Raw genomic sequence first — 27,897 nt, 5'->3', positions numbered from 1 at the left:
GAAATCTGTGCACAGTAGTCATCACGTGACTGAATGATAGCCTAATAAAGAGAGATAATAATCTCCCTATCTTTACTTTTCAATATGTTCTTCAGCAAGAATAATAGTATTGTTGGAAAAGTCATTAGCATGTTGCCTAGACATGACAATAGTGAGCTGACAAGGAGAGCTGAGATAATGAATAGTAAGATGTTTGAGTTGCATGAAGACAAAGGGGGGGGATTCAATTTATAAATCTATGGAGTGACTTTGAAGAAAAGATGGAATAGTTTAAAGTTGATGGACTACATTTGAATAGGTTTGGTGGTGGGCATTTAGAAATGCTATTGTTTTCTGAGAAGGCACAGAGCCAAGAAGTTAATAGAGTAAATGATCAGAGTCTACTTGTGAAGCAGGATAGCACAACTAAACGAATTGTATGACAAGAGGAAGATGGATACGACCTGAGTAAGTATGCCCAAAGATAATTGGAATAAGTGACACTTGGTTGTCTGAGGAGAATGTGATGTCAGGAATAGAAATGGAAGGATATATAATTTTCCTGAAGTATAAATGTGAAAAGAGGAGGGAGAATGCTGTTAATGATCGCAGATGAATTGTGTTCACAAAGTGTCAAAGTTGAAAGTGCATCACAGATTTTGAATCTGTGTGGTGTGAAGTTGAAATTAAACAGGCTAGTATATTTGATAGGCCAGGGAATGTAGAGAATACAGATTGTGAAATGTTTAGGCTTATTGGTTGGGCATGTAAAAAGAAGGTGATCCAGATGGGAGACTTTAATTACAGCAATATAGAATGGAAGCAGGAGATAGTGTATGGAGAATGAGTTTGTTGAGTTTGAGAGATAACTTAAGCAGCATGTGACTGAAGCAACTAGAGGATTTAATGTTTTCAATTTGGCAATAACTTCACAAGATGTAGTTGTTAATGAGTTGTTGACACTGGTGCTAATTGGAAAGAGTCATCATGAGGTACTTGTTTGGGAAGGGTGAAACAAAAGGTTACTGCCAAAAATGGATACATGTGGTAGTATAAAGCAGGTGATTATAGGAAGCTCTATAATCAGTTAGCATCAGTACACTGGATAGATGAACTGAACAGAAAAGATGTTGACAGTGAATAGAATTTCACAAGGCACTATTCACAAACAATCTACAACTGCATACCAAGGGTTAAACGAGTAAATAGAGTAGGAGTGAAATGGATGAACATTGAAATCAAGCAAGCTGTGTTGGAAAAGAAAATGCTATGGAGGAGGTATAAGATAGTGATTGAATCAATGAAAGGCATACACTGCAGGCTAAGAAGGTGACAATCATGATAAAGAAAGAAAAGGTGCAATATGAGAATAGATTGGCTGGTCAGGCCAAGGTTAACTCAAGGGAATTTTGCTGCTATATAGCAAGCAAGAAAAAGAATAATTATGGCAGATTGACACTGGTGGATAGTCATAGCAGCAGAATAATAGTTGCAAAGGATATAGTAGAATTATTGAATGGCCACTTTATCAGTGTGTAACATAATGGTATAAATCTTGCTGTGCAATATATAGAACAGAGGCAAGCATTAAGAGAAATGGAAGTAAAAGAATCAGAGGTGTAACAGGTGTTTATTGAGCAAAATGTTAATAAGGCTGTTGGAACGAATGACACATCACTATGTATTCTTCAAGAATGTTCACAACAATTATCTATGCCCTTTATCTGGTTATTGAATAAAAGTCTTGCAGTGGGTAAGATTCTTAAGGAGCAGAAAGAAAGAAGGCAAAATAGTACCACTCCACAAGCATAGTTCTAGGACAGAAGTTTCCGATTATAAACTAGTTTGTATAACTGCAGTTGTGGTCAAGGTGTTGGAGAGATTGGTTAGTAATAGAATACAAGATTGGGTTGATGGACATAGTATTCTTTATGATGGTGAGCATGGATAAGGGAGAATCATAAACAGTGATATTCTTGTACTTTGCAAAAGCGTTTGATAGATTACTAAATCTAAGTTAGTGTACAAGCTGCAGACAATGAGAACAGATAGTATATATTGGTTAAATGAATTGGAGATTAGTTTTCTGAAATACTAGCAAGTTGTGCAAGATGAAGTCTCAAAAAAAAAAAAAAAGAAAAAAATAGGGGGGATAACTAGTGTCTTGTTCCAGGGTTATGTTCTTGGACCTGCCTACTGTTTAACTTGTTTGTAAGTGATATATCGTGTAGACTGATCGAGGATCTTCAGTTGTTTGCTGATGATACAAAGTTGGTGAGAATTATAAGTAGCACTGCTGATGTTAATTTCCTTCAGAAAGATATGAATAGACCTTTGACTTGGACAAAGGAGTGGGGTTCTAGCTTTAATAAGTGCAAGGTGTTGCATTTTGGAGAGCAAAAATACAAGGCTATGTATTATGTTGATGGTGCTGTACTGCAGGATGTGGATGAGATTCGATATTTAGGAGTGATGGTTGACAGCAGACTAAAGTTTAGCAGACATATTGCAAGTGTTGCAAAGCATGTACATATGTACATCAGAGTGCTATGATACAAAGTACTCTAATATACAGGGACAAGGAAGTGTTGAACCACTATATAAAGAACTGGACAGATCACTTGGAATATTGTGCTCAGATTTGGTCACCTTGTTTTCAATGTCATATGGAGAGGGTCCAGAGAAGAATGACTAAGACAATATCAGGTCCTTGGAATGTTGGCTGTGGAAAGTAGTTGAAGGAAGGTGGATTGCAGAGATCGGTGAATAGGAGGAAAAGGAGGTGGAAATAATCTGTATCATGTGATATGATACGGATTATTATTATGGGCTACTCCATGGAGTCAGACTCATCAAAAGAGGCTCTAAACATCATGCCAGTCCACTAACATTCACGAGGTATCTACCATACTTTGCTTTGAAATCATTCACAAACATGGAACCTACAATAGACTGACAACCTATTCCACTCATTCACCACTCTTGAAGCAAAATATTTAGTCTTGATAGCCCTGCTAAATATACTCTTGCTCAGTTTTCAAGGACGGACCCTAGTTCTCCCACTGCCAGATCCATTCTGAAAAATTTCCTCTGTAAACCCGCGACAAGTCTGTTCACTCCATGGAGGTTACCAAATATAATAATTAATTTTGTAAAAATCCATTCCATAATTTGTATGTCTCAACCATATCACCGCTTTTCTGCCTTTCAGCCAATTCTTGTAAAGGGTGAGAAGTAATTTTTTTTTTTTTTTTTACAGAGTTGAATGCATTGTCTGAGTATGTTATGAATGAGTTTAAGTTTCAGTATGATATGTTACATGTAGGAGAGATTTTCTCTAAGTCTATGAACTTTTGTAATATATGTATACTAATTTCACATTATATAAGAAATATAAATTATATTACATTACATTGTATATTTTTCGTATAATTTATGCAATAGTTTATGTATAAACCTCTCTCTCTCTCTTTTGACTCTTTGACTCCAGGAGAGTTGATGTAACAATAATAATATCATGATTATTGAACCAGTTATGAGGAAAAAATGATGACATATAATCTACAGATCTAGTGCATAGAAGACAAAGGGATTGATACATTCAAGTTGAGAGATATTTACTGGGTAGACAGCATGGAGATTTTTATACAGCAGCATGAGGAAAGGGGAGAAAGAATAAGGGCAAAAAGCAGCTTTTTTTTTTTTTTTTTTTTTTTTTTTTTTGCATGGAGAATAAATAGCTCTTAGTACTGTTCTCCTAGGTTGGCGAGAGTGCAAAGATGAGTTTAAAGATTGTGTGATAGAATTAGAGAAAACAAGTAATATCAAGATTTAAGATCCAGAAAAGAAATGGGAACAAATCAAAGAGAAAATAAAGAAGACTGCAGAAGAAGAAATTGGATATATAAATGCTAAAAGAATAAAAAACCTTGGATAACTAATGAGATCATTTCTATAATGGAAGAAAGAAGAAAATGTAAAAATAAAGACATCCCAGAAGGAAAAATACAGTAGAGAAAATTACAGTCTACAGGCTTGCAAAACAATGTGACAAAATAGAAAATTATGAGTGAGAGAGAGAGAGAAGGGGAAGATATGATCTTTTATATGAAAAAGCAAGAAGTATGAATCACAAGAGAAATGGAATTCGAAATAGAGGTATAGGAAATGAGAATGGAGATATTATAACTGAAGAAGATGAATATAACAAAGGAGAATTACCAAAAGATTTTATGACCGTAATATTTATACCTATACAAAAGAAAAGTAATGCAGTGAAATGCAAAGATTTTAGAACAATAAGCCTCATTTTCCATACTTCAAAAATACTTATGAGAATCCTAACATGGAGAATTGCATCCAAGGTGGAAGAATTTCTTGGAGAAGATCAGTTTGGTTTTTCAGGAAGGGTAAAGGAACAAGAGATGTGATTGGACTGTTAAGAATAATAAGTGAAAGAAGTCTGAAGTGAATAAAGAAGTTAATATCTATTATATAGATTCTGAAAAAGCTTTTGACTTTGTAAAATGGGATAAGATGATGGAAGTAATGGAAAAGATTGGTATAGATTGGAAATATAGGCATTATTATCAAACACTGAGGAAGGATTACAACATGAACAGATTACTGGAATCCTGTATAACATCTACAAGGAAAATTGGATTCTTAGAGGGCATTCCTTAATTATTTCTCACTGTGGCTAGTACTGTTCTATGATCACTGAACAGAGATTTTATGTTAACATATACAATACAGAAATGCAGTATTGGTTGCACATCGCAAGTACCACCAAAAAGTTAACTGCGAACCACATCATATTACAAACATATCAAGAAACATTCTTCAGCAGAACCAAAAGATACTAAAAAAAAGCTTCATATTTGGAGCAATCAAGCTGATGAGCTGACTGATTATCCTAAGTGGTGCAATTTTCTCTTTGAATATTCATTTGTTGTGTGTGTGTGTAAATGTTTTTTCTTAAAAGAGAAATAAAAATAACTCTCTAATCCATTGAACGATTCTGTTACCATTCATGTTCATGTATTCATCTACTGGCTGCCCAGTGCATATTTTATAATACATATAAAAGCATTTTTTACATAAAATTTTACAATTTTATGTAAAAAATGCTTTTATATATATATATACACACACACACATACACACACGCTATACTAATATATATAATCTCACTTGCTGCTGATTGTCTCTCTCTTTCCGTATCAAGGTAATTTGACCTAATGCTCTCAAATTCCTGATCTACATTTGCTGTTTGCCCTCTTATATGTCGAAGGACATTGAATGCTTCAGGGTAACGACCTTTACTGATGAGCCAACGAGGTGATTCTGGCATACACAAAAATCCAAAGAACTGGATAAAGGATGGTATTGCAGCTAAACCAAGCATATACCTATAATAAAATATTTTTTCAGTCAATTTACAAGACATGAAGCATCAAACAAGTCAATAAATTATAACTTCTCTGTAACAAATAGAAATACAGTGGTATCTCGCTAATCTGAACCTCTTTAGTCCGACCCCTCCAGTAATCCGAACTGCGGTTTGAAAAAAAAAATTTATTTATTGCGTATTATTATTTTGTGTACTATTATTTTTATTTAATAATTTTTCTCAACTATTATTATTTATTTTATTATTATTACAGTACAGTATTTTTTTCATACTGTCGATTGTACGGTTATACTGTAGGCCTATTTTGTTTTATTGTGTGTTCAAGTTTGCTTTTTTATACCGTACAGTATGAACTGTATTGTCGGCATGAATCACAAATATACACAAAAAGAGGAAATTCAAAACATGCATAATTTGGTAAATCCAGATGTTGAAATTTCACAAACAGATGTTGCGGAACTGATTACAGGTAGAACCGAAAGTGAATTCGAAATCAAATCAGACGATGAAATTATAAATATGACGTTACAGAATGAATTAGAAGATGTTGATGACGATAAAGAGCTTGAAGAAAAAAAAGTAAAATATGAAGACGTAGTTGACAGTTTTAATACGTGTATAGAATGTGCTGAGCAGAATGATACGCCATTCCACAAAATTTTATTGCTAATGCAACTCCGAGAAGAAGCATTCAAAAAAAGTTCAGCTTCGAAGAAGCAAAAGAAAATCAGTGGCTTTTTTTACAAAGAAATAAAAAAACTTTTTTTGTGTTGTATACAAGAAAGTGATTTTTTTTTATGCAAATTAACTTACGTACTGAACTACGCAATTTTATTAAATCAGAATCCTCAACAATACAGATACACACAAACTAAATGTTTTACTAAAATAAACTTGTGTACTGTATTATTTTTTTGTTTTACATTACAGTACAGAAGCTTTTTTTCTATCAGTTAATTCATTTATTAAATTCATGAATGGTACATGAATTAAATTCATGTACCATTAAGAATCTGATTATTTTTTCTTAAACTCTAGTTATTGTTGTAATCTTTTGGGGGAAAATTTGCTAATCCGAACTTTTCGATAATCCGAACGTGCACGGTTTTTATTAGTTCGGATTAGCGAGATACCACTGCAGTTCAAAAACTTACAGCAAAAAGTGGCTGGAGCAAACTATTTAGCAAACTATTAAATTCTAGCAAATATTGAAATGGATTATATTTTAATAAATTTATCAAGCTACCAATTTAAAAGATATTTACTGCTTCTTTAAAATTAAATTAGCAGTTTGCATTATGATATATAAATTTCATATAAACACATTTCATATGTAAATAAAATAATGAAAAAAACATTAAGTTCTTTTTAATTTAGAAATGACTACTTTGTTGACATTAGAAATGACTACTTTGTGGACATTGTCTTATTAGTGGTACTATTGTATTTTGCAGTTATGATATTCATCAGAACGAAATTAGCATTCTCAGCAACATTCTTGCTTTTTTGAGATTTATTTTGAAAGAAAGAAGTTGTGGATGATGACCTCCACAGAGGAAGTTGCAGAGGTCATCGTCCACAACTTCCCCTTTTGAGTCTGCCTGGGCATAAGGTTTTCAGAGAATCTTAAGACCAGTTAGATTAACTATGCTACCAGCCAAGACGTCTATAGATGTCAAGGTTATCATGGATGCAAAGTGCATATTAAAATTGTAATACCATTGATATTACATTGAAACATATGATGGATATGAAGCATATGGGGATGTGTATTTGATCTGTAATGGCCGGTTAAGTGGATAAAAGAAAAATTGCTTAAGATAATCAGATAACGTTTAGTAATGTAACAAACAACTACAGATACACCACTGATTTTATTATAATGGGTGGTCTGATTTTGTTCAGCAAATACAGTACATTACTTCGTGTTTTCTCGATATAACAATTCCTTTTGTCAATCTTTATTTACTTTTCCTGTAAAAGCTATATCGTACATGGTGAAAATTTATTAAAAATTCATTTATCATAAAAATACAATGATTTAATCGTGGTTCGTAGACTTGCACATGCGTATAAGATTGGATAAAGGAGTTCCATTTACAAGAAATAAGTAAATAAATGGATTTCTGTGACTTCTAAGGGAGTGATATGTAAATGTTCTTTTCCTATTTATTATTAATATCATATGTTTTGAGGGAATGTTCCAGAGAGTTAACAGCTTTTACATATCTTTTCAACATGAGTCTTTCACTGGGTCAAGTTCCAAAGGAGTGGAAAGAGGATAAAATTGTTCCAATTCATAAGGAAGGTGATAAGTAGATCTTTGAATTATAGACTAGTCTGTGTGTCTGGAATTGTGGTTAAGGTATTAGAGAAGTTACTTAGGACCAAGATTTAGAATTGGGTTGATAACAGAAAAATACTCTTTTGCAGCCAGCATGGATTTACTAAAGGAAGATTGTGCTTTAGCAAGCTGCTTACATTTTATAATAAAGTGACAAATGCACTGGATAAGGATGTTGCATACACAGTGGTATATTTAGACTATTCAAAGGGCTTTGATAAATTGCCACATGACAAGCTGGTAATTAAATTGGAATGGATGGGGCTGAACAGTAAATTAGTTCGGTGGATTGGAGATTGGCTGCCTGATAAGTATCAGCGAGTTGTCTATGGAGGACCGATATCCCAGAAGAGGAAACTTACTAGTGGAGTACACTAAGGGTCAGTTTTGAGTTAATTGCTATTTAATTGGTATGTAAATGATATTGGGAGAGGTCTGAATGGTGATATGCAATTATTTGCAGATGATACAAAGTTGGGCAGAGCTATCAGGAGTATAGTGGATGCTGTGGCTTTGCAAGAGGACTTGAATACATTGGCTGAATAGGTAAATGATGAGGGTTATCAATTCAATGTTGCAAAGTATAAGGTTTTGAAATTTGGGAAACAAAGATGGGATGTAAAGAACACAATCAGTGGAAATATCTTGGAAGAAAGAGAAAGAGATGAGAGATCTGGGAGTGACTGTGGACAAGAACCTAAAATTTTGGGGACATGTTGCTAAAATTGTGAGGACAGCACAGCGGATAATGAGAATGATGCAGCATGCACTAACTTGTAGAAGTAAGGATGGTAAGATTCATTTGTATAAGGCTTTGATCAGGATCACATATGGATTACTGCAGTGGCAAACTATAAGGGGCTCGCGCGAGCCCTTTGTTAAATTTTTCTGAATTTGCGAGCCTCATGTTCTTCTTGTTTACTTTTTTTTTTTTTGAAAAAATGAACACTTTTTTGAAATATATTAAGCAACAAACTCATACGGTAACCTAACAAAAATTAGTCTACTCAGCAGTTTGAAAATAAAATAAGCGTACAGGGTGTTCGGGATAAATTTGACATATTTATAATTAATTATATTTTTCCGTAAGTTACATGTATTAACACACACTTCTCTTCATTTAAAAGGTTGGACCCTTCTTCATTCATATACAAGATGTCAGAAAGGATGGATAGCTGGAACCCACCTGAATCATGGAAGAGAATAACTTGTATCATGATGATTCGTGCCGGCCATCAAAATAAGGATATTTCGACTGCTGCCCAATGCTCCCTGAATACAGTAAAAACAATCAGGCATGAACTAGAGACTTGCAATGGTGACTACGAGGATGTAGCAAGAAGAAAGATCCCTAGCAGACGATCTGATTGCGTTCGTACAGCAGAATTCCTCGCAAATCTGCAGGAACAGGTGTTGAAGATCCCTGGCATTGGAATTTGGGCTTTGTCACGTGAAATGAATGTTGCAGCCTCTACTATGAAGCTTGCACTCGATGAAGACCTCCGCTACTACTCATACAAGCGCCGCAAAGGTCAGCTGCTTACAGAAAAGGCCCGTGAAAAACGTTTGATAAACGCGAAGAAACTTCTAAGCAAAGTGAAACATCCTGCGGAACCACAAACAATCTGGTTCTTTTCCGATGAGAAAAACTTTTGCCAGGATCAAAAACACAACACGCAGAATAACAGATGGCTTGCATACAGTACAAAGGACATTCCTCGTGTAATGCAGACTAAATTTCCCCAAACTGTGATGGTTTTCGGATGTGTATCCTCTGAAGGCAATGTGATGCCTCCGCATTTTTTCCAAGAGGGCCTCAGGTTGACTTCAGATGGCTACGTGGAGTTGCTAAACACTGTAGTCAAGCCCTGGATAACAAGGGTAGCCAATGGTAGGCCGTATGTATGGCAGCAGGATTCGGCCCCTTGCCACACCTCTGGGAAAAGTCAAAAATGGTTGTCTGAAAATTTCTACGACTTCACCAGTCCAAATGTTTGGCCTCCAAACTCCCCAGACCTTAACCCCATGGATTATTTTGTATGGGGCACAGTTGAAAAAGACACCAATCGCACTTCCAGTAATACAAAAGCCCAGTTAATGGATAAAATTAAAACAGTTTTTGCGGCCCTTCCCAGGGAGACTGTAGCATCAGCTTGTTCGAGGTTCCGAAGCAGGATTGAAGCTGTGATCGATGCTAATGGTGGTTATTTTGAGTAAATCTTGTTGATAGTATTGTAATTAACTCTGCCTGTAATGTTTTTTTGTCAATTCATTAAATTTAATAGATACAAAGAAGATTTTCTTTTTCCTTACGAAACTGTCAAATTTATCCCGAACACCCTGTATGTGCTATCTTTACCCTTCTCCCTTCTGATAGCCAATCGTATGGTAAAACCAGTAGCCAATCATCAGCGGGTTGTTCCACTGGACGTTACTTCTGTGTTCGTCAGTACACTGATCTATAACAATTGTGTTTAAAATTTTAAAATAATAAATTTAAAAACTGTATATTCAGCATATTTTATTTTTATAATTGCAAAAGTATTTTTACCTGTGAAACATGAAAAGAACAGTCAAATTTATTAAATTTTTTGGGGAAAGAAAAAATAATGAAAAGTGATACTGCTGAATCTACTGCAGTTGAAAATGAAGTTGAAGATAATACGTACATTGATTCAACGAATATGTAAAAAGTTGGAGGAGAAAAAGAAAATCATTTACCTGATTGCTGGAACGAGAAGCAAGCATCGTATTTCAAAACTCAGTATAAGTGGTTAGAAGTTAAAAATGGTAAATTAGGATGCCATGTTTGCTCAAAATAAAAAAACTTAGGTGTTAAAGGAGAAAAAAGTTGTCACCTATCAAAGGAATGGGTAGAAATGAAAATGGAACCGATGGAAACACTACAGACTCGAGAACCGCATCTTTGTGTAAAAAAGTTATCCAAACAATGAATCATTTGCTCATAATAAAATCAAAAAATAAATGAAGAAAAATCTGTATTACCAAATTTAATTGACAAACTATATGAAAAAGAAATTTTGATAACTTCAAAAATGTTTAATTCCATGTATAGTTTGGTGAAGAGAAACCGACCAATGTCTGATTTACCAGATTTAATCGAGCTGCAAATTAAAGATGGTATTGATCTAGGATTATCATTGAATTCTAGATTCTCAGGAATTAGAATAGTTGAACATATTTCTAAACAAATAAAATTAGAAATATTCTCCAAAATAATAGAAAAATTGCAAAATTTCTATAAAAGCAGACAAATCGACAACATTATCGAAAATAAGTGTTTTAGTTATTCACATACAAGTTGGACTCACTGAACCATGTATGATTTTTGTAGATCTTGTAGAACTAGAAAATACCACCGTGGAATGCATAAATGCTACTATAATTATGGATCTGGGATCTTGTAAAATAAGGGATCGTCCCGTTGTCCTGAGAAAACTCTTCGGGACTGCTTTTTGTCCTGTATTTTAGAGTTTAAGACTGAATAATAAAATCGATGAGTTACAATTTCTATTCTATTCATCGCTCTCCGTCATTCCATGGAACTGTAGGAAATCATTCTTCAGCAAAGATTGTGTAGCTTTTCATGACATGATTTTTAAAAACAAACAATTGTTAAGTGAAATTCATTCTCCAGGAAAGTATTGCAAAAGTGAGTAAGACTGATTGATTAATAAGAATATTGTCAGGTTAGAAGAGTATTACTGTATTAACAATCTATTTTGTATCTATAATAGTAAGTAAAAAACCATTTGAAGGCAACTTAAAGTGGCTTAATGAAAATATGCAGCCTAACAAGGGGATTTACTATTTGTTTACTTATACTTAGTAAAGTGTTTAGAATCACTTTCTAAGACTGGCATATGTGATGGATGCGCATACTAAACTTTCACCCTCAGTCATAAGTGTCCCGTATTTTTTTCCAATGTATCTGGGATCCCTAACTATAATGGCTTCTTTAAATGCATACGGACTTTCTGATAACTCTTTAAAAAATCATCTCATTGCATTTTATTCTGATGGAGCTAGTGTAATGTTAGGAAACAAACCGGGTGTTGCAATCAAACCTCTACAAAAATTTCCCAAACATTGTGATTTGGCATTGCGTAGCTCATTTACAATTACAATTAGCATTAGACGATTCGATAAAAAAACATTAAAGAAATAAATCATTTTGAAATATGTATGGATAAATTGAATGTTTTTTTATCATCAATCACCAAAAAATGAACGAGAATTAAATACGATTGCAAAAGACCTTGGTATCGAAATTTTAAAGATCGGCCGTGTGTTTGAACACGATGGGCAGTTTGCAGTTTACGAACGGCTCTTGCTGTGTGGAGAAATTACCCAGCTTTATGCAAGCATTTTGCATCGAACGGTAAATATAACGGCTTTTTAACCGACTTCTCAATTTGGAATTTTTATAAGATCTAGCATTAATGATTGATATCCTACAGGAAGTATCATATCTATCAGAAGCTCTACAAAGTCGCCATATAAGTATTATAAGGGCTAACTCCTTAATCATGCGAACAATTAATGATTTTAAAAATTCTGTAGGTTCTTATGAATCTAAAATTGATACCATGTTAAAATCAAAAGAATTTGAAGGAACAGCAATTGAAAGCAAAATCAGTGAGAAACATTACTAAACTCTCTTATAATGTCTTCAAAGGATAGATTAATGCAGCAAAATCATTTTAAACTTAAAAATGAAAATTATGAGGATTTAGAAGATGAACTGAAAAACATTTTAAATTATGTTATCCTGAAACATGGAATACTGAAGAAGTTACGTGTCCATGGTCAGAAGGAGAAAAGAGAATAATATCTTTAAATTTTATTTTGAAATATGAAATTAAAATTAATGATTTTAGAGATTAAGTAGAAATGGCTTTGACTGAAAATTTACTAAACGAAATTCCCAGCACGGTGAAAAAGCCAAAGTGATTATGACAACAATTGCAGTTTGTAGCACTGAAGCCGAACGAGCTTTTAGTGTGATGAATAATAGCGTAACGACGAAGAGATCTTCTCTCACTATAAAATATATTTCGGATTTAATGGCAATATGTATAAATGAGAAACCCTTGAATGAATTTAATCCGAATCCCTATGTCAAATCTTTTCTAGAAAATCATCGCTCGCTATAGATCCTCCTAGAAGAACACAAGACGTGAAGGAAGGAAATAAGGTGTGGCAGTTGTTGTCATAAGTATTTCCTTAAAGTAATTGTTTGTAAATGTTAACCTGTAAAGGAGTGATTTTTTTCTGGGTAAATGTGCACCGGACAGCAATATTTTTTTATTTTATTTTTTTTTTTTTTCACCCAATGTAAAATCGTTTCGAAAGTGATTTTATTAAATAAAATATTATAGTTACTGTTACTACCATTTTACAAATAAGAATTCACTTTTGGTAATCACATAAATAAATAGGACTATAAAATAATGCCTCTTGTTGGTACCATTGATTAGCACTTATTTCAATATTATTGTGTTTAGATAATATTTATTTATTATTTATAGATTGCTTGTCATAAAAACTTCTATCGCATATGTGCGATTATAAAAAAATTTACAGGTGGAGATTGAACTGCCCACCTCAGTCTCCAAAAGCTAGATATAGGGAGTAGGCAAGGCCATTATACCCTAAGGGAATAAAAAGCGTTAGCTGATTTTTTTTTTTTTTGATTTTATATTTTGATAGTTAAAAATGTTTTTCTTATGTAAGATAAATTAACACAGATGATCGTGTGCAAATATTACATGTTTAGATCATGAAATATTTGTTTAAAAATAATAGCCTTTAGAGGTTGATTGTCCCCTCATAGTTTTTGATTGGAATTTGTACACAAACTGTATTAATAAAAGTTTATGTGAAATACGGATTTTTTTTTTTTTTTTCCTCTCAACGATGCGAGCCCTTTGTTAAAATTTCCATAGCTCACCACTGGATTACTGTGTGAAGATTTGGTCATCTGGTTTTCAAAAAGATGAAGATGTAATGGAAAAAGGTTTAGAAACGATCGACTAAGGTAGTTTCTGGTCTCTGGAATGTTGAGTATGAAGACATATTGAGAAAATCCAATTTGCAGAAATTAGTGGATAGAAGGAGAGGAGATATGATTGAGACATGCAAGCTGTTAAGAGGTTATTACCAGATTAATGGTGGGGACATTTTGCACAGAATGGGTGAAGATGAGAAGAGATCATCTTTGGAAGCTGCATAAGGAGAGTGTGAGCAAGGAATTGAGGAGCAGGTTTTTATTGCATGGAGAGTGGTTGGAATGCATTGCCCGAGAGTGTGATGAGTGCAGAGACAGTGAATATATTTAAGGCATGGAATGATGAATTGTGTGTATAAAACAGCAGACCTCCCACGATGAATCTTTGACTCTGAGGTTTTTTTATAATAATAATAATGTTTCATACAATTTCATTATTATAAAATGTACTTGAGAAGATCGCACTATATATAAAAATAATATACTGCACATCCACAAATCAGAAATGAACCTGTCAAACCAGGGTACAGTACACATGTTACCTAAAATTGGTTTAGAGGCGATACAAAACATTTAATGTTTTGTTATTTTGACTGTGGGTGTGTGCCGGGGTGTAGACGGGCCAGGGCCACACCCTCGTACTTTTTTAAAACTATCAAAATTTTTAAATTCATTATAATAAATTATAGGAATTATAATAATGAGACTTATAATGCATTTCCAGCTTTCGGTCAAAAAAATAGCAGCTTGCCACTCTTGTCATTTTCGTTTCAGAAAACAAGGCAACAACCTGCGTCTATGTTCAGTTTTGAAGTTTCAAAACCAAAGAAAACTGATAATATTGCACCCTACAATATTGTTATCCTACACCCCTAACAAGCTCAATGGACCTGACAAGTTAAAACGTGTATTTTAAGAGAAAGTATTTTAAGAAGAAAAGTGTAATAGTGCATCAACAATATGAAGAGAACCAATGAAAACAAATTAATCAATTACCTCTCAAAACTTAAAAATAATGAAAATTCTAGTACGAGTTCGGAATATGATGCAAAATTTCTGCCGAAAATTAAGAACAATGAGTACGAGCGTGTTCCTTCTTCGATGCTTTCAAAAAAACCGGAAATGGAAGATAATTTGTGCAATGTTGCGAGTGTATCTTCAGCTATCACAGGACATCAAGAACATGCAGGTAATGCAATTGACACTAATTCTATAAATGTAGAATACCCGGCAGTATGGTCAGAGCAACAGTGGCTTGAACGTAAGGACAAACATAAGTGGCTCATAGCAAAGAATGGATATTTAGGTTGTAGTGATTGTTCATCAGTAGGGTACTTAGGACTTCACAAAACTCAGGGGTTATCTCTCAGTAACGAATGGATGAATTGCACAATTACATTTAACGGTACAGAAAAAAACTCAGCAATTGAAATCCCTAAGAACTAAAATTTCTATTAATAATAATGCCGCACTTCGTGTTCTGGATTTTTGTTTCCAAGGTAGCCCTGGCACTATTTCTTTTAGGACTACACCCCCTGAGTGTGTACAAAAAGAGTCCATGAAAGGTTTGCATCCCGTTTTTAAATGTTATAAATAACTAATTTATTTTAACTTGAAAAAAAAGTTATGGCATACCAAATCTCACTTTATGCATATTTCACATTGTTTGTTACTATGTTTCCTGTAAGCAGTGAAATGCCTTTCAAAAAGGGAGAGCACACACGTCTAGCAGCTTTGCACACAAAATGTTTGCTTTTAGATTATCTAATTTACAGTCAATTTTTGAATGTATTATGAAAATGAATTAAACAATAAATTTTACTTTCATTATTTTATTTAGTAATTTCTTCAATGTTCTGTCCTCACTCTAATCCATTTCGACTTAATACACTAATTAATTTGAGCATGCATTGAAGCCGACTAGGATAACCTAATTGCCACCAAAATGCAGTCAAATGCAGTCCTGCCATTTCTCTCTTACAAAAGGGATCGCAGCTCACCTTCCCTGATCCTCAGTAATATACACATTACTTGACAGGATGAACTACCTCTCGATTCTTACCTCTGAACTCTTGGCACAAAAATCACATCACATAAATTGCTTCATCTGCTTCTAAAAAACTAGGCATTCTTTTCTGCTCAAGAAGCTAATTTAGACCACACACAGCTACAAATACTTATAAATCCTAAATTCGTTCATCCTTAGAATACTGTAACAAATTTGGGGTGATGTGCTTAAAATCTCCTTAAGAATTCTTGATGCTCTTCACAGTAGAGCAATTCACCTCACAGACTCACTTCAACTTCTATCTCACAGACATACCGTTTCTGCTGTGTCTCTTCTACAATTACTTCCATGGTTTGCTCCAGTGAATGGGGAAAACATCATTCCTCCACTTGCTGTTAGACCTGTTAAAACAACAGCAGCCGTACAACATCTGTTTACAGTACAACTGCAAGCTCATCGAACCTGCTTCTCTTCCTCATTTATTTCATCTACCTCTGTCACAACCTTGCCCATGCCGTTTCTCACAATTTCAACCTACAGCTGTTTAAGAAGAATGTCAATAGGTTTCTTCTTTCTCAACCCTTATCTGCACCTCACACAGGGCACTGATGTACTATATGTTCTTGTACCTGTTGTGCAAGAGCCCATACGTACATTTGAACAATGTTCCCTGTAAGCATGTGCACACTAGTCAAAAAGGAAAGGCAAAATTTTCTCTTTCAGAATTTCTAATTTACAGTCAATTTCTGAACTTAAGAGGCCAGATAGTTTAATTACTTTTAGGTGGAAGAAATATTACATTAGTCGTTTTAGTGTGTTAAACCCTCAAAATGTCACTGTCGAAATTAAAGTGAAAAAGAACCGTAAATTCGATTACATTTCAGTGGCTGGCCAAATGTGACAATTTGTTTATAAACTCTTCTATATGCAGTATTTATGTAGCTGAAGGAGTAAGCATTTAATTTGCTCGAAAATGTTTAGCATACACTGCGGGCTAGATCTTTTAACGAAGATATGTGCCGCATATGCTGAATCTGAGACTGGACATACGGGTACAAAATGTTTTGAACGCACATGGGCGGCAAATATTAGAGGGAATATTGCATGTGAATAAGTCACAGGACAAGGCTGAGCAATGTTAAAAAATTATCACAACAAAACCAAACGTAAGAGAAACACATTAATTTCTACACTGCTGAAATAATAAAGTATACGCCTTCGAAGAAAATCAATCATAAAGTCACAACGCAATACAGTCACAAAGTTATCAGTAATCCTTATAATAAATGGATCAATATTTAAACACATCGATTCTAGAACAGACATTTTAGTATTAACTAAATTAATATCATAGTTAATATGGAAGAACATAAGAATAAATCTTAAAACTAATTACCTAAATATATGAGAATGGCATAACGGATTAGTAGTCATGCGTTCCAGAATCATTTGAAAGATAGATAAATCTTGACATCGTTACTAGAACAGGAATTCTTCAGTTGACGTTTCCAAAATTCCACGTCAGAATGTGAAGTAAGTAGTAACTACCTGTGTAGTTGGCCGAATGGTTAGCATATTCACTAATTCAGTCAATATGCTACGGGTTCGAATCCAGCCACAGGCATGGATGCTTGTGATTGTTTTAGATGGGAAATGAATTTCATCGCCTGCTTTGAGACCACTACCACACCACTTATTGGAGGCTAGAAGAAGCTTAAAGTTTCATGTTTGGTCTCTAGTATAGGTTTTCCGGACATGAAGGTTAAATTAAATATTATTTAATTTAATTGCTATTACCAGGATATTGAAGGTTACTGATAAATCAATCTTGGTTATTACTGACATTCAAAATTATACCATATAGTATGAACTTCCACTACACACGTGGCCAGGGATGCTGTACATTAATACTAAATAAAATTTTTCATTTAACGTAACAGTCATAACAAAATATGTTGAATCATCTGAAGGATTCACTGCACTCCTCCGACAATACGAATCGGTCTCTTGGCAGCATCACAAACACAATACGTATTTAACTTGATTAGTGCAAATGGAAAATGAGGGAAGACTTCTTATTCTGAAGTTTCACTGGCTGGATAGCAAAGACATAACAAGTACTCATAAAACAGTGTAGCTAAAGTTTTCATGCTTGTGCTAATTTTCAACAAAAACAATATAAACAAAACTAAAATGAAAAAATATAAACAAAACCACTGATGTGCTTAAAGCGAACACCGAAATGATTGGAGGCATCATTAAAAGGCACATGTCGCATCAGCATTCCTGGTAGTCATCATCCCAACAACTGAATTCATAGCCAATTTAGGTTTATTATTATATATAAGGTGCCTCCATGGAGTCAAAAGACTCATCGCGGGAGACCCAACATTGATATACTAACCGTTAATCACATAATACCTGTCATACTTCCTCTTAAACTCATTCACAACCACGTACGGCAATGCATTCCACCCATTTACAACCCTCCAAGCAAAAAATCAAGTACTACCACACTCTTACACAATCCACAGTTAACCACACTTTTACACAATCTCCAGGGATGACCCCTCGTTCTCTGCCTTCCTGCACTGGTCTTAAAAAAGTTATCGGTATCAATCCTATAAAATCCTTTTAATAATTTATATACCTCTATCATATCTCCTCTCCTATGTCTATCAACTAGTTTTTGAAGCTCACAGACCTTCAATCTATCCTCGTAGGAGACATCCCACAGGCCTGCAACAATTTTCGTAACTAGCCTCTGAATCCTCTTCACATCAAGAAATTCAGGTGACCAGATCTGTGCACAATAGTCCAAATGAGGTCTTATTCATGCCTTATAAAGTGAGACAATTACTTCCTTATCCCTGCTTGTCAGTGTGTTCTTCAATAACCATATAATCTGATGTGAAGTTTTTGTAACCTTTGCAATATGCCCTCTGTCCACAATAACTTCCAAGCCTCATCAACTTCTTGCACTGCAGTCAGTTCATTTACTGAAATATTTCCCAAATTTCAGATGAAAATCACTACAATTCCTTAAATTCCATCCATCTAGAGCAGAGATATAATTCTATATCACTTTTATTTTGAGATCGGCACTCCAAAATGGGAGACTTCTAAAGTGGGAAGGAAATAAACTTCATCATTACTCAAATTCATACTTTATAAAGTTTAAACCACTATTAAAAGGTGTTCGAGGTCGATTTTCTGTTTGTGAAACCCCAACAACCTTCAAAGAATAACCAGAATTTCGAGTAAATACAAAAAAATTTGCCACTAAATATAATACAATGTAAATAGTAACTGGGATGGCTTCATAAATTTCATAACCGTTTGGTTAGAAAGCCGAGTTGCTACATAAGTACATATAGATAAACAAAATGAATTCATGCATTTTGTGAAATGCACATGACCATATGAAAAACATTTTAATTACATATTTTTAAACATCATATCCAGATAGTCAAAAAATCTACGGTCAAAAGAAACAAAATTATTTAAAAAAAATCCACGGATGTGAAGCAGCTTCATTGCGAGCTGCAGTGATATTTTAATGAGAAAAGAATAATCTCACAATTTTTGCAACTCCAATGATTTGGGGGGAAAATGCAGGGATTACTCAGTTACTGTAGGTATTTTTGTGATTTAGTAAATACTTTCCAGGTTATTATTACTGGCACTGCTATTGTGTAGCAAGGCACAATTAAACAGAATGAGTTTGTTTTTGTCTACATATCCATTGAATAATAATAACTCTTAATTAAATATAATAACAACAACAAATTTTCTTCAATATTCAACGTTTTCTTAACTCTATTATTGTACGCCCACACTTCATAGAACCTAGTCTGGCAAAGTGTGCCAAGAATAGTCAATTCATGCTGAAGGTGAGAAAGAAATAAAAGATATACGAATTAGTCACAAAAACACGCGAAATCACGTACTTTATACGTAAATTTTTCAACTGTTGTACAAGCAAAATAGTTACTCCTTTAAGAACTAGAATTTTCATAAAAGAAAAGCTAATTTTCCGACGTATAATAATAATAAACACTCATCCCACGAAACGCATCGATTACCGTAATATCGGAATGGATTCTCCTTTTGAAATGCGCAGAAGTGTCGAAGGGTCTCGCATCTGTGGGCGTACAGTAGTTGGTAGCCACTAGTGGTCCATGAGTTAACTAAATCCTGTTGGATGTTATGCTTACGATATTTAAATACAAGGAAACTCAATGTTTTTGAAATTTATGTTCGTTTTAATTATGTGTGATAATCACTCCCAGTATACTAAATTAAACACGTCGTTGCGGAGACTTCTGTGGAGACAGGAGGACATGTTATTTTTTCACAAATGTATATATATCACAAATTATTTGTTATTTTCTCGCCTGGTTTCGGAAAAATTTTTTTATTTACTTATCAGTAAATAAAAGATAAAACTGAGATAATCTATGTGGAGCATTTTTGTTTGTTGCCATGTTACTTGAAGCTTTGTTTCTGTTGTAAGTGCTGCCAGCCCTAATTTGTGTCTTCTTTCTTTCTCAACGTCATCGAAGTGTTCCAGACTCACCTGTCTGTCCTATGTAGTGTCAATCACAGCTAATCTTGTAGATACCTGTTTAAGTGGCGGATGTTGAGGTTTAGTTGTTAACTCATCTGATTGTTTTGGAGGTTGAAATGGATTTTTTTTTTTTTTTTTTGTCGAAAAATACCAGAAAACATATTCCTAATATATGAATAATTTATGTTCAATGTTTGGTGAATTTATTATTACTATTTAGAACCAATTGCCAAAGGTGTGTAATTCAACAAAAGCCGAGAAGCCAATCTGGCTACAAGCATTTCTAGATAGCTTGCAGTATTCAAAGGGAACTTGAAGTCTACTCTGACAATTCCGTAAGGTCAACAGAAACGATCGAAATTTTATCATGAAATGAAAGAATTTCCACACCAGAATAACTTCAACGTCGTACAGAATTGCACGCAAGTCTCTCGGGAGAAGTTTTCCTTAAAATAATTGTTAGTTATGATAAAAAGTGAATATACTTCACAAATCCTAACATACAAATGCAATGGGTTAGAGGGCGCGGTAGTACTTCTATACCTGACAAGATCGTGAATATGGTGGAATTTGAAAGGCACAGTCCACTTTGCAAAAGCTGGTTCAAGAATTTTCAAGAATTATTTGGTGGGATGTGTTGATGGAATTACACAATTCCTGCACACAGAATAAGCAGATTATAGGATCACTCTGGACAATTGTTCAATCTCTAAATTAATTATACTGGTAAGGACCTGACGGTATGTTCATTATTTGCTGATGACAGAATGATATGCAGGGTAATCAGAAATGCACTTGACATGTCGTACTTGCAAAATGTTGGATTTGTGGATAAATAATAATGGCAATCAGTTCAATGTCTTCTTCTTGAGCTTCACGAACCCTTAAGATTCTTAGCTGCGAGCACCACAGTTCTCCGTTTTTTCCTATCCTTAGCCGACTCCTTCCAGTTTCGCAGCTTCAACTCCTAAGTCCATTTCAATGTTATCTATCCATTTTCTGTGGGGTCTTCCTCTAGGACGTCTTCCATTTGGGTGATGTAAAAAAGGTTCTCACTAACCTGTTATCCATTTCTTCCAGGTGACCTAACCATCTCATGCGACTAGATCTGATTTCATTTATTATTAGTGGCTTCTTTATTCGTTCACCTTCTCCATTTATTTGTCACAGGATCTTTAACCAGACCAAATCTTTTTTCTTAAGATTTTGTTTTTGAAGCGTTGTAATTGATCTTCATCAACTTTTCTTATATTCCATGTCTCTGCACCATATAATATGACTGTTCTAATTAGCATTCTGTAGGTATTTATTTTAGATTCATATGAGAGATTTTTAGATAAGAGGAAGTGCTGAAGTGAGAAATATGATTACCTGATTGGATTCTCATCTTTATTTCTGTTAGGATCTTATTAGCTTGAGTTATTATAGAGCTTAGATATTTAAATTGTATTGAGTTTTTCAATATCATGTCAGCAAATTGAATAGTTGATGGCTTATTGAAATCATTATCTCTAGATACTTTTAAATATTCTGTTTTATTTTGGTCTCAATATTAAATATTCTATTAATATTAAGACCTATTTTTTCGGAAGAGGTTTTAAGGTTTATAAAAGTTTCAGTTATCATCTGCATTTTCTCCTATAATATCAATGATACGGTACTTTTCGTTGTTTCTCGAATTACTTTTTCTAAAGCTATGTTGAATAGTATAGGAGATATCACATCTCCTTGTTTTAAACCTGCGAGGACTCTACATTGATTTTCCTGTGCACACATTTTGACCAATCTGATTAATTCTTCTGGTATTCCATATTCCTTTAAGATATCCCGTAGACTTTCTCGATGTATACTATCATACGCTTTTTGGAAGTCGATGAAGAGATAATGACTTACTTTATTGTATTCCCAATTTTTCTCTAGAATTTGTCTCAAGGTTAAAAGGTGATCAATGGTTGATCGGTTTCTTCTGAATCCTGCCTGATATTCTCCGAGAACTCCTCTGCATATGGCATAATTCTTTTTAGAATAATACCAGTCAGGATTTTGTAACTAGTATTTAAAAGTGAATGCCTCTATAGTTTCACATTTCCTTTTATCGCCTATTTTGTGGATGGGGATTATTATCGATTCATTCTAGTCTTCTGGCAGTTTTTCATTTTTCCATGCCAGTTTAATTAGTGCGAACAGTTTGTTAGTTAATTCTTTCCCTCCATATTTAATTTGTTCAGATGTGAATATCAAATCCTGCCGCTTTATTATTTTTAAGAGTTTTAATGTTTGTTTCTATTTCATTAAATGATGGATCTTTGACGTCTGGTTCACAAGTAGAGTAAATTATGACTAAGAATGTTGCTTTGGGATTTTAGCAGCTGTTTGAAATATTCCCTCCACCTTTCAGCCATCTGTCATTTGCAATAATTTGTCTTTTATTATCATTAATTATTGCAGTTCTTATTGATAGCCTGTCTTTAGTTTATTTATACCTTGAAAAAAGTTCCTTGCATTTTTATACGTATTCTCTTTATCAGTGTTATCAATTAATTCTTTTAGATATAGTCTTTTTTTCTTGCCTAAGAATTTTGTTTGATTCTCTGTTAGCAGATCCATAGTTTTGATAGTTATTGTTGTCTTGTTGGTTCTGAAACCATTTAAGCTTAGCTTCTTTTTTGATTTCTATTGCTTCTTAGCATCTGTTATTAAATCATTTATTATGGTATGAAATATTTTGGAATCCTAAAACTTTTTCAGATGCTCTGTTTATACAACACTTAATTTTATTCCATAGAATATCAATATTTTCAGTTTCTTCAATATTATTAAACTCTGCTTTAATTTCACTAGAGTAGGTTGATCTTATGTTATTGTTTTTCGGATTATTAATATTGAGTTGATGATGTTTTTATTTTTATTGAAATAGTTTTTGTTAAGTTTTATTTTCATTACTGATCCTACCAAATAATGATTTGAATCACAATCAGCACCTCTATAGCTTCTAACAGTTTGAATACTGCTTCAAAATATTTTTTCTTTTAAAATATGATCAATTTGGTTGTGGGTTAATCCATCAGGATATCTTTCCTCATAAATGTTGTACTAATTATCATCAGATTCTTGGATATTGCCAAATTTATTAACCTTATCCCATTATCATTTGCGATTTCATGTAGGCTATTATTTCCGATTGTTTGTTTATAGATTTCTTCGCTTCCTATTTTTGCATTAAGGTCTCCTGAAAGTATAATTATGTCATTATTTGGTATTTCATCAATTATTCCTTCCAGAGTATCATAGAATTCATTCTTGGTATCCTGATCAGTTTCCTCTGTAGGTGCAAGTGTATTAATTAAGGTTATTCTGAACTTTTTTGTTAGCAGTCTTATTTTACTGAGTCTTGCATTAATGGCCTCAAAACTTATGCCTTCCTGTGATATTTCCATCATATAATAGCAAATAATTTCCTAATTTATGTTCACCACTATCAATCCATTCAGTTTCAATTACCACTACATCCACTTTATATTTTTTAAGTTCATCACTTAAAGTTTGCAGTGCACCTGCTCTCTATATATATATACTTCAGACATTCCACGTTCCAAACCGTAATCCTTTATTCCAGGCAACTAGTCGAGTTCCATTTTGTACAGTCCGATATTGAGGCTTATTTGGTGTTTAATTCCTAACAAGTAAGATTTTACAAGATCAGATTGTCGGCCTCATGCTTAACCCCGAACCTGGAGGACCAAGGTGTCTCTCTCTTAGTCTGAACCCTCACCTTTGACCAGTTCGGCTTGAGAGGCCCTGTCGATAGAATAATTACCGCCGGCATTGCTCTAAGGGTCATTGTGACATGCAAACCCTGTCACCACAACAAAGTAAAGACCCCATCGAGGTTCAATGTCAGTAAGTGGAATTTTTCAGGGACTCATTGAGGAAGGCTGCACTCACAAACTGCAAAGGTAATGCATTCTAATCACTCACTACTATATAAGAGAAAAACTTTACTCGCACTCCCCTTCATTACTGCATTCATCAACTTACATGGATGCCCTCTCCACACTTTCATAAAATGAAAAATTTTATTACAGATATCCTTTACGAATTTCATCTGGTATCCTTCTGTGACCCTTGCAGAAGTTTGTAAGGCTCAATCATATCAGCCCTCCTCTGCCTCTTTCTACAGTTTGCTAGTGTCTGCAGTCTACAAATTTTCAATCAGTCTTCATAACTTGTATTCTGCACTCACTCCATTGTACCAGCATCACCAAGAAAACCAGAAGACAGATCTGTGCACAATAGTCTCCAAGCAAGGTCATATCATGGCCTTATAAAGAGGCAAAATGACTCCCTTATCCTTCCATGTTAAAGTTAGTTTCAGCACTGCAATTATCCTGTTTTTTACGTTGCATATCTATAGTACATTTTGTACCGTAGGTTGACTAAGGATGTTTTTTTAATCAATTTTACATTTTTTTTTTTTTTTTTTACATAGCCCGGAAACCCTGCTATAGAGACCAAACATGGAACTTTTTATAGTCTCTAAAGCAGGGTTTCCGGGCTATAAACAGGAAGGTGGTTTCATCGGACGATGAAATTCATCTTCAACCTAAAGACACAATCACAAAACATCCATGCCCACGGCGGGATTCGAACCCGCAGCCTGGTTGGATAGCGGTGAGCAAACCACTCGACCAACCTGTGCGGAATTTGGCTGGGTATTTGCAATCTTTACTATATGGCCATTGAACTTCAACTTCCTATTCATAAAAACTCGAAGATTCCTAATCTGATCAGTTTCTATATCCCACAATAAAATATGATATCTCATTACACCAAAGTGCATGACTTGACGTTTACTAACATTGAACTGATAGCCATTTTCACTGGAATTTCACTGCTAGATTCTGAGAGGATAAAGAAGGTATGAAAATGTTAGAGTATTACAAATTACAAAGATCACATCGGGATTATGGAATGTACATTATGAAGACAGATTAACAGATGGGGGGGAAAAGGAGCATACATGACAGTTTTATTCTCGGAGTGAGAGATATTTTGCTCTTACATATTTATAGAATAAAACAGTTTGCCTTTTGAAATGGGAGAGTGCATCTAGTGTTAATGAGTTTAAGATATGGCAGTTGGATGTGGACGATGCATTATATCCTTATAAGTTTTTGAAAATCGGCAAAATTGGAACTAGGAGAACTAAACAAGCTCGTCCAGCTTTATGGGTCTATATTCAGTAAATCTGTATAATCATTTTTTTCAATGTGAAAAGCAGCAATGGATTTTTTAAAATAAATGGTTTAAAAATATACATTACTATTAGACAAATGAAAGATGAATGTTCAAGGAAGAAAAATCGAATTTTTCTACAATGACTGCCGGTTTACAAGTTAACACAAGTTTTCTGTTGGTGAACAGAAAACTTGTGTAATACGGCATAGGAAAGCATGAACCTTAACGAGCGAAAACGTACGCTACCGTTACCTAAGATTTTGCAGATTTTGAGATGGCTATTAACCATTTAAAACTAACAAGCTGAGAAAACAACAACAAACAAACAAAAAAAAAACATTCATGACTGACAGAACTAGGACAGTTCTAATTCTGCCTTATGATAAAATAAATACCCTAAGCTTACTTACAGTTTATTATAAAATTTAAGTATAGCAATTAGCTTTATTAAGAAGAACAAGAAGTGAAAGAAGCAGCCGTACCTTTATTTGTAAAATGTGATTATGTTTGCTGGCATGGATGGCGGTAATAGTGCGTTTACCTCAAAGCAACTCTCCACTTGGCACAACTGTGTGTCTTTACGCCTGGTAAAGACACACAGACTTTACAAACCACTTCTTATCGGAAGCGGTTTGTAAAGTTCAATGTTTGGAGTTTAGAATAGGTTTCAGGATTATTTAAGAAATAAAATAATAATAAAACAATTCAGCCCACGTACAGTAATGTTATACTATATATTTAAAACTTTTTGTGAGTGTGAATTCATTAAGGAAGAAAAATATTTACTAGTTCGAAATTTATACTTATACAGCTGCACCTACACATATGAAGAATGCACAGAGGATTTTTCGCTTAGTTATCAAGTAAATTATAAAGACAAATTATATTCTTGTTGTAATCTGATACCCAAACGTAAGCAAAGTTTACACATGAAATATCTTCATGACTGGGTTATTTATGTATGTATAGGCTGAGGACTTCCCATCAATTGCCTTAGCATCCCATAATGCAAAGCACACTTCGTTCACACACAAGGCCCTAATCTATTCTGTGGGAATGAATTTTATGGGAAAGAATTGCCTAACTCAGTGCACTATTAAAAAAGACAGTTTGATCTATGCTTACCACACTTTTAGTTTTATAATATTTATCATATTTTTATGAGAATACTACGAACTACTGGAAACATTATTGTGAATTTAGTACCAAGGGAATTGAACTAAGGTTAGATAATTCTACACCCCTAGATAATAACAAACCTAGTACTATTTCAAGCTACACAAGGTCCTGAATAAGCAGGGCTGTAGTTTCACATGTGATGAAAATCGTGTATAGCCTAAAGCCATTCACTAACATTCTTGCCCACAGTGAGATTCGAACCTGTCGGTTAAAGAAGCCGACATCTATCGGTATATCAATTAAAGATCAACTGCTCGAACAAAATTAAGAGAAAGTTTTTAATGAAATTTTATTTTTAACAGTATCTCTGAAGGCGAATATTTGATATAATGGGCATTCTAACATGCACCAATACAAATTGGTCGATCACTCAGCAGGTTTTTTTAAAAACACGGGTTGCGACCTGTTTTGTGGCTTAGCCTCCACGATAGATGATTCTTTGAGACGGCTGGACGTCAGACGACTTGAAGCTGGGAAATCGTAGACAAAGGAGGCACGTTGGCTTAATGTGTCATCTCGGCAATATGGATGCAGTTTCAGGAAATAGGAACCATTAAGAGCTAGCCACAGTTGTCGAGAGCTACGTCAATCAAAATTACGATGTCCTGTCCAACTGTCTATTGAAGATGCTGAGGTCACAGGTGAAAAAGCATTTCCAGTCGGATTGTGTTAAGACTCAAATCAAGTGGACTATATACACAGGGAAGGCAGCGGTTCGTATTCCATTAACCGCCAGCCACTGCAGAGCTAGTCGTTGAAAGTGTTACCATGAACATGTGACTTCGAGCCCTGAAAAATGGGATACAGTTCTGACAAGTCTCGTTTTAGCCGGATTAGAGACACTTTTGATCTGGAGAGAATAAGAAATGCGGCACCATTATCATCAGATAAAGGGAAACTTATGGTGGAGATAGCGTTTTCATGTGGGAAGAAATAATGATCAATGGCCATATGCCCTCTATGTTTTTGATAGAGAAACCGTATATGTGCAGAGGGATATCTTGAAACTGAAGATATTGAATGACTGCAGTGCACACGATCACCAGGCTTAAATCCGATCTGACATGCGTGGGACACCCTTGGGCGTTGCATCATGCCGATTTTAGTAACTTTGCGAGCCCAGGGGAAGAATGGG

The 27,897-nt window shown here is 34.3% G+C and overlaps 1 protein-coding gene across 1 annotated transcript in view; it reads right to left on the bottom strand.

Moving 5' to 3' along the window:
- Nucleotides 1-27,897, bottom strand: part of LOC150109937 (proton myo-inositol cotransporter-like) — a 373,837-nt gene that overhangs the window by 134,454 nt on the left and 211,486 nt on the right. The window contains exon 3 of the mRNA XM_090399830.1: nt 5,177-5,390. Within this exon, the coding sequence (XP_090255956.1) occupies nt 5,177-5,390 (214 nt within the window). The remainder of the gene's footprint in view (nt 1-5,176; nt 5,391-27,897) is intronic.

Source organism: Typopeltis vanoorti, chromosome 1 (assembly GCF_054136105.1).
Source record: "Typopeltis vanoorti isolate ZY-2024b chromosome 1, IOZ_Tvanoo_1.0, whole genome shotgun sequence".
Taxonomy (NCBI): domain Eukaryota; kingdom Metazoa; phylum Arthropoda; class Arachnida; order Uropygi; family Thelyphonidae; genus Typopeltis; species Typopeltis vanoorti.
The sequence above is the reverse complement of the archived record's forward strand: the minus strand, read 5'-3'. Positions and strand labels throughout refer to the sequence as shown.